We start from the raw sequence: 15,337 nt of genomic DNA, 5'->3' as shown, positions 1-15,337 counted from the left end.
CCCTAGAGATGAACATTTGCACATTAGAATAAATACCTCCAGGAATCAACATCTTTCATCTCCTTGCTATTTTTTTTCTTCTCCATGCTTTCAAGGTGAACCTCAGTGATGAGGTAATACAGTGGGATTCACAACTTAATTTAATGAATTTTGCTCTCAGTACTTGAATTAGCTTAGCAGATAACCATTGCATCCCCCATGTGGTAGGATACTGAATGGCTACTCTTAATTTCTATGGAGCTTATTTAACAAGACAAAACATCCCAATTTTGGTTTCAGATACAGGGACACCACTTCCATTGGCTTCAGGGACAGTTGTACCTGCGTATCTGAGCAGAACCGAGCCCAAGGTGTTCTGTTATGTCTGCCACTCTTTCCGCTGAGCAGAGTGCATGTTCCTTTTCACTGAGTAGAAGCCAGATTTCAGTCCTCAGTCTAGAGAAACTTGCTAGCATTTGAAAATGTGTTTCTTTTTCTTCTCAGCTAAGTAATTAAATACTGCAAGTTGCTTCAAATATTTGTATTACAGCTTGCGGGCTAGAATGGAAGCAGGTTTCTGGATCAAGATGAAGGAGGAACTTTGACCAAACATGATGCTGTTATCAATAACACTAATGCAAAGCCAGGAAAAACATCACATTTATGCCAGACCCTGAGTCTTGGTCTGAGGTTTTCTAAACAGCACTGGCCTAACTTAGGTCAGTGTTCAAAGCTTTCAGCTCTCACTGAGCGAGTTTAAATAATTATCCCACAGTCTGAATTACATATGTCAGAGCAATATTCAAATTTTTTTTTTTGGCAGTGGGAGGGGGGAGAGTGTAAGACCAGAGGGGCCAATGTGAAAATATGCATCAAGTAACTCAGGGGGCTTGGAAAAATTCAAGTGTTAGAAGACTGAGCACCCATAGTTTACCAAGGCAGAAACTTGCAAACAAATGTCTCAAGTTAGACACCTAGGTAACAGTGGTTCATTTTTGGAGATGCTGAGCACCAATATCTCCCACTGGAGTTGTGGGTGCTCAGCATCTCTGCAAATTAGGCTATATGTTTATTTTCATGTTTACATACAGATTTAGAAGATTCATTATAGGCCCCCATGTTTGTAAATGCTGACCCAGGTTTGTGTAGGATTTCCTCAAGTTCCACTTTAAAAACTGGGCTGAAATCCTGGTCGTTCTGAAGTCCATGCGAGTTTTGCCATTGGCTTCCTTGGGGCCAGGATTTCACTCCAGTTTTGCAAATCTGAGCCTTAATGACACTGCAACACTGCTGCTTTAATATGCACTTTATCCACTCCTCACAACCATGAGCTGCAGCACTGTACTTACTTGATGCTGCAGCAGCCACAGCTGAGTAAACTGGATGGACGCTGCTAGGACCTAGGCAGAAACAAAACAGTTTCTAACTTTAAAAGGTGTTAAACAATAGGAACAGTGTACATGCTTGTTAATGAATTAAAGTGGGCGTGGGGGAGGATCAGGGAAAATCAGGTGAGCAAAGTCCATAGTAGAGAGCTCTTGCTAATGTAAGGGGACTAACATTCAGTGGGGGTGTTTTAGTTGCTAGCTCCCAGTACTAAAGAGGGGGAAGGGTCGATGGGGAATCAGGACCCTGAGACTGACAGCCCCCAAGAACAATGGGGAGAGGCCAGTGCTCCAGGTCAGCCTGAATGACAGCGGGCAGGCTAATCAGGGAGTCAGAGAGGTCCTGTCCTCCGTGTGAGCTGAAATTGCCTGGGTCAGACAGAGTGGGGGCGAGCTAAGGAGAAAGCAGGGGCTCGAGCTGAGCTGGGGAGCAGAGCTGCACCAGATCCAGAGAGAGCAGAACCTGTCCTGGGAGCAGAGCTGCAGCAACAAGAGCCAGAGGGGCCAGAAAAGCAGCCCAGGAAGCAGGTCAGTGCTGGGAGCAGAGTCACAGAAGCAGCCTGCTGAGCAGACCTGTCCTGGGAGCAGAGCTGTAGCAGCCAGAGGCAGAGGGGCCAAAGCAGCAGCCCAGGGAGCTGGAGGCAGAGCAGCAGCAGTGCAGAGACAGAGTGGTGGGGCTGGGGCTGGAGCAGTCCGGAGCTGGGTGTGGTGAGCAGCTGGGGAGACCGAGGGGGATCCTGGGCAGTAGGCCCAGCACAAGGAGACACCTCAGCCAAGAGGCTTTGGAGGCCAGGCTTGGATCGTAACCCTGACAGGGCGGGGGCGACACTGGGAAGAAGGGTCCTACCACTTAGAGCCTGAGAGCGTGAGGCCACCACCAGAGCAAGTGTCCAACCCACAGCATCCCTGCAGCACAGCCAGGCCTGAGAAGAAGGCCTGGGACCTACAAGGAACAGACTGAACTGCCCTGACATTCCAGAGACACTGTTTGTGATGTTCCCTGCCACAGAGCGGGGTGATGTTTCCTTTAACCTTTCCCATTTTTCCTTATTCTTTTTAAAATTGATTGTTGATTAAATAACTTGCCTTTGCTTTAACTTGTATGCAATGGTCAGTGGGTCAGAGAAGTGCCCAGTGCAGAGAGAGTATCCTGGAGTGGGGACACCGTAGCCCCTGTCCTAGGTGACCACAGCAGGGTTGGGGATCGAGCCCCCCCAGGAATCCTGGGCCCAGCCTTGTTGGGGTTATGAGGATTCTGCCAGACAGGAGAGTGGAAGGGGAGTCCTCAAGGGCAGGGAGGCCACTAGGTAAAGGAAGTGGGAGCGAGGACTCAGATCCTTTCGCTAGCCCACTTCACCGGGGTAGTGTAGAAGCCAGGAAAGTTCCCCACAATAGCGGGACTATTCCCCTGCTTACACTAAGGGTCCTTTTTAGGGTCAAAGTAGGATTGGGAGGAAAGTAATTGCAAAAAATCTATTTTGAGTAATGCATTTGAAAGTTATCATGAAACAATTCTCAAATCTCTGTGTTAAATTATCAGCCCACCTGTACAGCTGGCCAAATCATTCAAAGGAATATTTGTTGAATAATATATTTGAAATTATCATGATTTTATTGTGGGCAGGGGAGGGTCTGAACTCAGGTGGAACAATGCAATTCAGATGTAAGTCTCTATTTTATCTATATGGAAGTAGTATCCATAAGTAGCACGTCTTACTCCTGAGAATATATATAGATTGTAGATAACTAATATGAGTGTAGCCACTTTTACCTATAACAGTCTATACTTACATAATATGGGGGTTTATGTTTATGAAGCATACTTTCTTCCAGATGGGCTTTGTAACCGCTCAGAAATTCATATCAGCACTCTTAACGCACTAATTTCACCCCTCCTTTCTGCTGATTCTTTTATACATTGTTAATATTCCTACATTGTATTATTTAATAAATTTTGATGGTCTATTAAACAAGGGCCAATTAGACTTTGACCACCTATTCTTGAAATATTATTATTATTATTTATTAGGAAAATTGAAGGTCAACATGACGGTACAAATCCCTGCCTTCATTCTACTGACCTATATCCCTGACCCTATGCACTGCAGGTCGAGGTTTGGCAGCGGTAACAGTAGCTGGAGTGCTGGTTGTTGCAGGGATTGTAGTTGGCTTTGGTGTTGTGCTGATGGGTTCTGGAGTTGTGGTTGGCTTCAGAGTTGTGGTGGTAACTTGTGTAGTTGGTACCGGTCCCGGAGACGTCTGATATTCTTTGCGGAGTGCATCGGCTATAAGTGTGTTTAAAAGTTATATTTTATATATATATATATATAAACATGTAATTAGATATGACATATGTAGAAACATTGTAAATGGTGTCAACTTGTTTAAAATGAACAACAAAGTAGCCCAAGTTCATTCTGGCCACAACCCTGAAAACGTCTATGAGCACCAAACCAATTCATGCCTTCGCTGCTGTGTGGATATATAGCATATGTCTTGATGTGACATAGTATTGCACCATTCTGTGGAAAGTAGTTACTAAACAAGGAATTAATCTGGAGCATTCATGCCCTTGATTCTCCCCTACAGTCTCTCCACTTTCACAAGAGAATCTATGAATCTGACAAGTATATCAAAAACACAATGTTCCTGATACTGCTGTTTTGCAGTCAATTTCTATTGCACTGGCATATCTCTCTACATGATAAGGCAACTAGAAACTCCAAGTAAATGTAACTCATTTTACCTGATGTACTATAAAATCATCAAATGTGTCACTGAGCGAAGCTGAAATATGTGGTACCTACCACAGTAGTGCAAGTTTGCTGACGTATGGACAACTTCTAGGGAAAAATGTTTCAGGGAATTGTGTCAAGATAAGAACAGCTTCCACCTGTTTTGCCGAGGTGAGGTGGGGATAGGACAATATTTTGGGGGGGCCTATATTTTTCTAAATTTGACTCATCTCAGACCAGTTATTTTAAAGTGCGGATACCCACTATTATGATGGAGGGGAAAATGAGATGCTTCTAAATTTTCTAGCTGCCAGATGTGCCTCCTAAATATCGCTATATGAAATGATTTTATGTGTTTTTATATATAATTTATCAGCTTTAAAAATAACCCCCTTAAATCTGCCCTCTCAGTCTATCTACAAAAACTGCCATAGAAACAAACATTTCACACCACTGCCCTCAATCCAGTTCCTCTCTACTTAGCTCACAGCCTCAAGGAAGGCCTACGAAATTATGGGAATTAAAGCAGGGCTGTGTATCATTATTCAATCCGTTCATGGCTACCTCAGCACAGCCTAGTGTTCTCCTGTTGGAAAGCATCATCCCTTATACTGTCTGCTGGATTAATTACTACCTGCTGCTAGCCAGTTAAAAATTCAAACCTCAGACAGTTTTAAAGGGGTAACAAAGAGAGCTAAAAAAACCCAAAACAGATGAATTGGAAAAATTAACAGAAACAATTTCCTTAGAGCTGAATTGTGCCTTGTCATGCACAGATGTGCTAAAGGGAAAAAGGTAGCACGCACAACAAGTCCTCCCATCTAACTTTCATAGATTCATAGATATTTAGGTCAGAAGGGACCATTATGATCATCTAGTCTGACCTCCTGCACAATGCAGGCCACAGAATTTCACCCACCACTCCTAAAAAAGACCTCACACCTATATCTGTGCTATTGAAGTCCTCAAATTGTAGTTTGAAGACCTCAAGGAGCAGAGAATCCTCCAGCAAGTGACCCGTGCCCCATGCTACAGAGGAAGGCGAAAAACCTCCAGGGCCTTCCAATCTGCCCTGGAGGAAAATTCCTTCCCGACCCCAAATATGGCGATCAGCTAAACCCTGAGCATATGGGCAAGATTCATCAGCCAGATACTACAGAAAATTCTTTCCCCGGTAACTTGGATCTTACCCCATCTAAAAACCCATCACAGGCCATTGGGCCTATTTACCATGAATATTTAATTACCAAAACCATGTTATCCCATCATACCATCTCCTCCATAAACTTATCGAGTTTAATCTTAAAGCAAGATAGATCTTTTGCCCCCACTACTTCCCTCGGAAGGCTATTCCAAAACTTCACTCCTCTGATGGTTAGAAACCTTCGTCTAATTTCTAATCTAAATTTCCTAGTGGCCAGTTTATATCCATTTGTTCTTGTGTCCACATTGGTACTGAGTTTAAATAATTCCTCTCCCTCTCTGGTATTTATCCCTCTGATATATTTATAGAGAGCAATCATATCTCCCCTCAACCTTCTTTTAGTTAGGCTAAACAAGCCAAGCTCCCTGAGTCTCCTTTCATAAGACAAGTTTTCCATTCCTCGGATCATCCTAGTAGCCCTTCTCTGTACCTGTTCCAGTTTGAATTCATCCTTCTTAAACATGGGAGACCAGAACTGCACACAGTATTCCAGGCGAGGTCTCACCAGTGCCTTATATAACGGTACTAAAACCTCCTTATCCCTACTGGAAATACCTCTCCTGATGCATCCCAAGACGACATTAGCTTTTTTCACAGCCATATCACATTGGCAGCTCATAGTCATCCTATGATCAACCAATACTCCAAGGTCCTTTTCCTCCTCCGTTACTTCTAGTTGATGCGTCCCTAGCTTATAACTAAAATTCTTGTTATTAATCCCTAAATGCATGACCTTACACTTCTCACTATTAAATTTCATCCTATTCCTATTACTCCAGTTTACAAGGTCATCCAGATCCTCCTGTAGGGTATCCCTGTCCTTCTCTAAATTAGCAATACCTCCCAGCTTTGTATCATCTGCAAACTTTATTAGCACACTCCCACTTTTTGTGCCCAGGTCAGTAATAAAAAGATTAAATAAGATTGGTCCCAAAACTGATCCTTGAGGAACTCCACTGGTAACCTCCCTCCAACTTGACAGTTCACCTTTCAGTAGGACCCGTTGTAGTCTCCCCTTTAACCAATTCCCTATCCACCTTTCAATTTTCCTATTGATGCCCATCTTATCCAATTTAACTAATAATTCCCCATGTGGCACAGTATCAAACGCCTTACTAAAATCTAAGTAAATTAGATCCACTGCGTTTCCTTTATCTAAAAAATCTGTTACTCTCTCAAAGAAGGAGATCAGGTTGGTTTGGCACGATCTACCTTTTGTAAAACCATGTTGTATTTTGTCCCATTTACCATTGACTTCAATGTCCTTAACTACCTTCTCCTTCAAAAATTTTTCCAAGACCTTGCATACTACAGATGTCAAACTAACAGGCCTATAATTACTTGGATCACTTTTTTTCCCTTTCTTAAAAATAGGAACTATGTTAGCAATTCTCCAATCATACGGTACAACCCCTGAGTTTACAGATTCATTAAAAATTCTTGCTAATGGGCTTGCAATTTCTTGTGCCAATTCTTTTAATATTCTTGGATGAAGATTATCTGGGCCCCCCGATTTAGTCCCATTAAGCTGTTTGAGTTTCGCTTCTACCTCAGATATGGTGATGTCTACCTCCATATCCTCATTCCCATTTATCATGCTACCATTATCCCTAAGATCCTCTTTAGTCTTATTAAAGACTGAGGCAAAGTATTTGTTTAGATATTGGGCCATTTGTACCCAGGTGCCAGGGAAAAGGCATATTCTTGATCTTTGTACCCACAGCATGCAAGAACCAGGGAAATCTGAAGATGGCAACAATATTAGAAACCCCTGTGGGGACGAGGAAGGACTGTGCTGATGATGGAAACATGGGTCTGTCTGTCCTGCTGTGCAGGCCAAGGGGAGAACACATTGCACCCTGCAAGAGGGTAGTGGTGGACACTGCTGTGAGTTCGTATCCAGTGGACCTGGAAGCATTATGCCTACCTGAGCTACAGTACTTCTGAGAATCGCTGTTCAGCCACTAATGCTCCTGCCCACCTCCTGCCAGTGCAAAGGAGTGGCTGAAAGCCACAGTGAAGGCCTTAATATTGCACTGCAGTAGAGCAATACCATGTTACATGCAAAGCTTAGGTTGTGATGGTGCCCTTGCATCCTCATTCCCCTCTCCTCCCTTATCTTGGCATGCTCTTTGGTGATGGTTTGCAGAAGCAGAGGCTCATTCTCTTGCTATGCGAATCCAGAATAGAGGCTGCAGGAGAGGTAGACTGGTATACATTACAAATTCAAATTACTTTTTGTAACCCACTGCAGACTTTTTAGACTGAAGGGCTAATTCATGTCTAAGGATTTGCTGTGATCCACAGCCCATACCTTGTTCAGGTGATTTTTCTGATGCATTAGAGATGTCTGTATTCTTGGTAGCCTTTATATCTTGTGCCGACTTTTTAGGTTCTGTATGAAAGAAAATAAAGCACTATGAAGGGGTGTGTTTGGCCTATGAAGCTGTCTGCTGGGGGGTCTAGCTGCTCTACTACACCCTGCCCCAAGAAGCAGCAAGCTGAGAGGAAAATAACAAAGAAGGTGGGTCTTCCGAATTTGTCTAGAGAGGACTTTCTGGAGTGGCCATTTTGGAAACTATAGACCTGGTCTTCCAAAGGCTTGAGGGGCTATTAACAGCCAATCAGGGTCATGCTGGTCCAGATAGACGGAGAAATCTGTCCTTAGCAGATCAGTTCCTGGCTTGGACCAGAGGGGGGGCTCCTCTCTGGCCAAAGTACCTTGAGGGGTGACCTGTTGGTTGTGGGTAGGCCTGTGCTCCCTGGCTGGCCACAGGTCAAACCCCCAACAAGGGCTGGAGCTTGTTTGGGAGGTTGAAAAAACAGCTGAATTTGAAGGGCCCAGAACTGGGGCTGAAGACCCTAGCAAATAGACGGTTTATTAATTAGACTCTTCCATGTAGACTTTGTGTCCAAGACAGTGAAGACCCAACAAGGTCAGCTGGCAGCCTGCAGGAGGCAACGGGGTGAGCAAAGGACTGTGCAACTGCACCCACAGCGAAGAGGCACTCGAGAGGTGAGTGCCTCTACACAAGCACCTTTCAAAATGTAGCATTCGGAGAAAGAAAACCATTTTGTTTCTCCCATTTACTGAGCCTCAATCACTAGATTGTCTAGGGACAAATAAATTAGTATCTCTAGACCAGTGGTTCTCAACCTTTCCAGACTACTATATCCTTTTCAGGAATCTGAAGCCCGAGCCCTGCTGCCCAGGGCTGAGGCATGTAACTTCGCTTTGTGGGGCCCACTGTGGTGTGGGGCTCCAGGCATTTGCCCTGCTTGCCACTCCCTAACTCCAGCCCTGCGCTTGTGTCCCCCTGATGCTCACAGCCCCCACATTGCGAAACACTGATCTAGATGAGTTGATGTAACCCCTGAAAGACCTCTGTGTACCCCTGGTTGAGAACCACTGCTCTAGACTATGGTATACTTTGGAAAAGGAGTACACTATTACTTCCTTGACGCAAGTCTTATCCCACCAAATTCTGCAGTCGTTTACTCTGACAAAACTCCTATGGGCTTCACTAGGACTTTTGAACTGAACCAAAAAATGTGAGGTTTGGCTAATAATACAGCAAAATTCAGATAATTTACAAACCATTATGTTGATTCTGCTTCCAAGTAACTTGATGCCCTCAGAAAGATCACAAACTGCAAGGGATTTTTCTGACTCCTGATTGCTATTGAAAGTCATTTAAACCGTGCTCCTGCAAACACTTTTGAATGTGCTTGCCTTTGATCGTATGAGTAGTTGCATCCACTTAAAGTAGGACCAAAGCTTTAATGTGTGTAGAGTTGCTGGTTAGTACTAGTTTGTATGTTATATTTCAGTCATTAATTAAAATGCAGTCACAGGTCATTCCATCCTAAATTTCGTTAACCCCAAGTATGGAAGGGTTGTCCAATACCCTGATTCAGCAAAGCCCTTCAGCATGTATATAGATCTGATTGACTTAATTCAGCACATGCTGAAGGGCTTTGATGAGTCAGAGCGACTACTGGAGGTTTTGGTGTTTAGTTTTCTCTCTGTTTTTCATCAGTGCTGTCTTATTTTAGAGCTGACCCTAGAGTTATAACTTCCACATTAATTTGGATTCTTTTTTAAACCAGCAGCTGTTGTCTGTTTGTACCAACTGTGAGTAGTTACAACTTGGGAGACATTTATTGCTCTGCACAGGTTTGGGGTGGGACGCTGCCACTGCCAGTTGCATTAAAAAGCAAAAAGAGAATATATCAGGTGTCGTGAGTCTCTAGGGCCATTGGGACAATGGTAGACAACCATGTGTGAAGAGGGTGTTTTGACTATCTGGTAGCCAACCAGTAGCAGCTGGAGATAATGAGTTCAATTTTCTAGTCATGTAAAGTGGCTGTAATGTCTTAAATTGGAGTAAAACTGGCACTTCTCAGCAAAAATTAAGATGTTTGTACACTAATGCAAGGAGCCTAGGTAACAAAATGGAGGAACTAGAGTTACTGGTGCAGGAAGTGAAACCAGATATTATAGGTATAACAGAGACCTGGTGGAATAGTAGTCATGACTGGGCTACAGGTATTGAAGGGTATGTGCTGTTTAGGAAAGACCGAAATAAAAGTAAAGGTGGTGGAGTAGCACTGTATATCAATGATGAGATAGAATGTAAAGAAATAAGAAGCGATGAAATGGATATGACTGAGTCTGTCTGGGCAACAATTAAATTGGGGAAGAAAACTATTAGAGCCTCCCCTGGGATAGTGCTTGGGGTGTGCTATAGACCGCCGGGATCTAATTTGGATATGGATAGAGCCCTTTTTAATGTTTTTAATAAAGTAAATACTAATGGAAACTGTGTGATCATGGGAGACTTTAACTTCCCAGATATAGACTGGAGGACGAGTGCTAGTAATAATAATAGGGCTCAGATTTTCCTAGATGTGATAGCTGATGGATTCCTTCAGCAAGTAGTTGCTGAACCGACTAGAGGGGATGCCATTTTAGATTTGGTCTTGGTGAGTAATGAGGACCTCATAGAGGAAATGGTTGTAGGGGATAATCTTGGCTCAAGTGATCATGAGCTAATTCAGTTCAAATTGAATGGAAGGATTAACAAAAATAAATCTGCAACTAGGGTTTTTGATTTCAAAAGGGCTGACTTTCAAAAATTAAGGAAATTAGTTAGGGAAGTGGATTGGACTGAAGAATTTATGGGTTTAAAGGTAGAGGAGGCCTGGGATTATTTTAAATTAAAGCTGCAGAAGCTATCGGAAGCCTGCATCCCAAGAAAGGGGAAAAAATTCATAGGCAGGAGTTGTAGACCAAGCTGGATGAGCAAGCATCTTAGAGAGGTAATTAAGAAAAAGCAGAAAGCATATAGGGAGTGGAAGAAGGGAGGGATCAGTAAGGAAAGCTACCTTATTGAGGTCAGAATATGTAGGGATAAAGTGAGACAGGCTAAAAGTCAAGTAGAGTTGGACCTTGCAAAGGGAATTAAAACCAATAGTAAAAGGTTCTATAGTCATATAAATAGGAAGAAAACAAAGAAAGAAGTGGGACCGCTAAAAACTGAGGATGGAGTGGAGGTCAAGGATAATCTAGGCATGGCCCAATATCTAAACAAATACTTTGCCTCAGTCTTTAATAAGACTAAAGAGGATCTTAGGGATAATGGTAGCATGATAAATGGGAATGAGGATATGGAGGTAGACATCACCATATCTGAGGTAGAAGCGAAACTCAAACAGCTTAATGGGACTAAATCGGGGGGCCCAGATAATCTTCATCCAAGAATATTAAAAGAATTGGCACAAGAAATTGCAAGCCCATTAGCAAGAATTTTTAATGAATCTGTAAACTCAGGGGTTGTACCGTATGATTGGAGAATTGCTAACATAGTTCCTATTTTTAAGAAAGGGAAAAAAAGTGATCCAAGTAATTATAGGCCTGTTAGTTTGACATCTGTAGTATGCAAGGTCTTGGAAAAATTTTTGAAGGAGAAGGTAGTTAAGGACATTGAAGTCAATGGTAAATGGGACAAAATACAACATGGTTTTACAAAAGGTAGATCGTGCCAAACCAACCTGATCTCCTTCTTTGAGAGAGTAACAGATTTTTTAGATAAAGGAAACGCAGTGGATCTAATTTACTTAGATTTTAGTAAGGCGTTTGATACTGTGCCACATGGGGAATTATTAGTTAAATTGGATAAGATGGGCATCAATAGGAAAATTGAAAGGTGGATAGGGAATTGGTTAAAGGGGAGACTACAACGGGTCCTACTGAAAGGTGAACTGTCAAGTTGGAGGGAGGTTACCAGTGGAGTTCCTCAAGGATCAGTTTTGGGACCAATCTTATTTAATCTTTTTATTACTGACCTGGGCACAAAAAGTGGGAGTGTGCTAATAAAGTTTGCAGATGATACAAAGCTGGGAGGTATTGCTAATTTAGAGAAGGACAGGGATACCCTACAGGAGGATCTGGATGACCTTGTAAACTGGAGTAATAGGAATAGGATGAAATTTAATAGTGAGAAGTGTAAGGTCATGCATTTAGGGATTAATAACAAGAATTTTAGTTATAAGCTAGGGACGCATCAACTAGAAGTAACGGAGGAGGAAAAGGACCTTGGGGTATTGGTTGATCATAGGATGACTATGAGCTGCCAATGTGATATGGCTGTGAAAAAAGCTAATGTCGTCTTGGGATGCATCAGGAGAGGTATTTCCAGTAGGGATAAGGAGGTTTTAGTACCGTTATATAAGGCACTGGTGAGACCTCACCTGGAATACTGTGTGCAGTTCTGGTCTCCCATGTTTAAGAAGGATGAATTCAAACTGGAACAGGTACAGAGAAGGGCTACTAGGATGATCCGAGGAATGGAAAACTTGTCTTATGAAAGGAGACTCAGGGAGCTTGGCTTGTTTAGCCTAACTAAAAGAAGGTTGAGGGGAGATATGATTGCTCTCTATAAATATATCAGAGGGATAAATACCAGAGAGGGAGAGGAATTATTTAAACTCAGTACCAATGTGGACACAAGAACAAATGGATATAAACTGGCCACTAGGAAATTTAGATTAGAAATTAGACGAAGGTTTCTAACCATCAGAGGAGTGAAGTTTTGGAATGGCCTTCCGAGGGAAGTAGTGGGGGCAAAAGATCTATCTTGCTTTAAGATTAAACTCGATAAGTTTATGGAGGAGATGGTATGATGGGATAACATGGTTTTGGTAATTAAATATTCATGGTAAATAGGCCCAATGGCCTGTGATGGGTTTTTAGATGGGGTAAGATCCAAGTTACCGGGGAAAGAATTTTCTGTAGTATCTGGCTGATGAATCTTGCCCATATGCTCAGGGTTTAGCTGATCGCCATATTTGGGGTCGGGAAGGAATTTTCCTCCAGGGCAGATTGGAAGGCCCTGGAGGTTTTTCGCCTTCCTCTGTAGCATGGGGCACGGGTCACTTGCTGGAGGATTCTCTGCTCCTTGAGGACTTCAATAGCACAGATATAGGTGTGAGGTCTTTTTTAGGAGTGGTGGGTGAAATTCTGTGGCCTGCATTGTGCAGGAGGTCAGACTAGATGATCATAATGGTCCCTTCTGACCTAAATATCTATGAATCTATGAATAAGGAAGAGGTAACCTTCTGTTAGAAGATGGATCCTGTATCCTTTACAGAAACCCTAATGTGACAAATCAATGGCCAAGCTGTGCTCCTTTGATAGGCACAGTTTGGCTGGGAACATGGATGTCTGGTGGGAAGAGTGCTCTTTGGGGAGGGGAGGGGTCAGGGCTCTCTGGTTCATGTGGAATTGGGCTGAGGAGAAACATGTCAGAAGATTAATCAAAGACTGGGTTTGATACAGGAATTGTTATTAATCCCTTTGGTCATCTTGGAGTTTTCCTCTCAACAGCACACAACATCACTTGCCAGGATCTTTTCCAGTTCATGCTGTTTAATGGAAGACCAATGGCCAATACATTTTCTGCCATCCATGGTTTGCTGATGGCCGAGGCCACTCACATATTGTACGTGTAATTGAGAAGTGGTTGGATGAGGCTTCCTCGGATTAATTTCTGGTCTGAGATGTGATCAGAGCACCAATCGCAGAAATAGTATTTTGAGTTAGACTGATTGCAGTCCATTGAGGCTTTAAAGTCCTATCCCATGGCTGTGGTGGCACCTGCCCTGGTGTTCCCAGCTGTGGTAGGAGGCTCAATAAGTGGGTGTATTTGGGGTAAGTCTTTTGGTTTTCTTTTCCTTTTCCTGGAAGGAGACAAATTTTCAAAAGCATGGTCTCACTTCCATGGGTGTGATTTGTCCCCATATAATATATGCCTGGGAAGGTTGTGCTTTCTTTCTTTTTTGGTTGGCCTGTTTGAATTGCAGGCACAAACCTGAACACTTGCACCTGTAAATATTTGACTATGAATGCAAGTCAGTCACTGAGAGGTGAAAATACTTAGATTTGCGAATGTAACTCACTTTGTAGGTGCAAAGTCTCTGCTGAAAATGTTCCAGGGGTAAACTAACCGGTCCTTAATACAGCTTAAAATTTAGGCTACGAGTCACTTGTGTTAAATTTGTACATGTGCCGTGAGATTTCTGTAACTAGGACCACTTCATTGATCCAATAAAAAGCAGGCAGTTGGACTAGATGACCTCCTGAGGTCTCTTCCAACTCTGGTAGTCTATGAAATGATAGAAACAAAGTCTTATTTTTGTGCTGTGAACATGTGCTGAGAACAAAGTGCGTGGATTTTGAGCTATATATTTGCAATACAAGCAACTAGAATATGCAAGTGTCACTATGTAATTGTGCAAAAAAAACCAGCCCATGACTTTGAGGATAACAACCCCCATATTTTACTTTCATGCAATAATGTGCAATTGGGTAACGTTAGTAGCGACAAACATTTGTCCAGCATGAGCGTGTCCAGAATCCACATGTCGATAAACACGTGAACTCATTGAGAAGCCACAAAATAGCCACATGGTAGCACTGCTAAATAGTAGTGGGTAACCTCATCAAGGTTCAGAAATCACACTGGCAGGCTGTGAATCACTAACAGAAAAGTGCATCGCACTATAAGAAAGTGGTAGGGGTATACCCAGGGCATCATCTCACACAGTCAATCACATGTGATGGCCAAATAGGATGTCTGATTAGGGCTGGGGCCATTCAGTACTGTTTTTATATGCTTATCAACAATAGATCTGCCCTCTATTACAACCCCAGTGGCTCCTATGTGCATTACACTGATGCAGATATCTACTGCATTTTAGTGACAAAGATATTAACAATAGTCAATATACCAGAGATTAACTGGTATAAGACCCGATCCAAAGCTCATTGAAGTTGATGGGAGGCTGTCCATTGATTTCAACTGATTTTATACCAGGGACGTAGAATAGAGTGCAGGTTAGAAAGGTGTCCATAGGGAAGGTGCCCATTACTGCACTAGGCTGGCAGTTCTTTGAAAGGACTGGGGCTGTTGTCAGTTGACATACTTATTGTGGTTTTTATGTATTATTATCCATGCAGTTGATCACCCAAAGAGGGATGAGTAAATATCATCAGACAAAAAGGGAAATATATACCCCCTAACCACAGGTGGAATCCAAAACTCATTCATGCAAGTGGTACAGAATCATATTCTTTGACTTAAAGCAAGAAACAACACTGGGGGAAAGAGGTCTGTGGGGAAAGATAGCAATAAATAACAATGTTCTAGAATTCTGGCATTGTTGCCACATATATTAGAGAAGAGCATGTGATGGTTTTGTATAAAGTATTAACACCAATTTGGGAGTTAATACCAAGTGATGATGCATTATTTCTGACTCATACCAATAAAAACCTTATACCATGCCCTCATGTAATATACATACATACATATATATATGGAACATATGTATAAAATATGACGGAACATCAACTGTAATTACTTGCCTGCTTTAGCAGGTGAGCTTTTTGAGGAAGAATATTCAAGAGTTGATGGGTATGTCACACCTTTCTTTGGTTTGCCTTCTGCAAAAGAAAAGAATATATCAGATTC

At 42.5% G+C, this 15,337-nt stretch overlaps 1 protein-coding gene and 1 long non-coding RNA gene across 4 annotated transcripts in view; one reads left to right on the top strand and one right to left on the bottom strand.

The window, feature by feature from the left end:
- Positions 1-15,337, bottom strand: part of VIT (vitrin) — a 63,885-nt gene that overhangs the window by 35,985 nt on the left and 12,563 nt on the right. Inside the window, exons 5-8 of the mRNA XM_073338364.1 lie at positions 15,232-15,309; positions 7,618-7,698; positions 3,446-3,649; positions 1,329-1,379 (exon numbers count right to left, since the gene is read on the bottom strand). Coding sequence (XP_073194465.1) covers positions 1,329-1,379; positions 3,446-3,649; positions 7,618-7,698; positions 15,232-15,309 — 414 coding nt within the window. The remainder of the gene's footprint in view (positions 1-1,328; positions 1,380-3,445; positions 3,650-7,617; positions 7,699-15,231; positions 15,310-15,337) is intronic.
- Positions 1,535-15,337, top strand: part of LOC140909329 (uncharacterized) — a 119,102-nt gene continuing 105,299 nt past the window's right edge. For 2 of the 3 annotated variants that reach the window (XR_012158178.2, XR_012158180.2), the window contains exon 1: positions 1,535-2,379. This is a non-coding gene — a long non-coding RNA (uncharacterized LOC140909329). Of the gene's footprint in view, positions 2,380-7,657; positions 7,828-8,206; positions 8,320-15,337 lie in introns of those variants that run through there. The other variant, XR_012158179.2, reaches the window with a different exon arrangement.

Source organism: Lepidochelys kempii, chromosome 3 (assembly GCF_965140285.1).
Source record: "Lepidochelys kempii isolate rLepKem1 chromosome 3, rLepKem1.hap1, whole genome shotgun sequence".
NCBI lineage: Eukaryota > Metazoa > Chordata > Testudines > Cheloniidae > Lepidochelys > Lepidochelys kempii.
The sequence above is the reverse complement of the archived record's forward strand: the minus strand, read 5'-3'. Positions and strand labels throughout refer to the sequence as shown.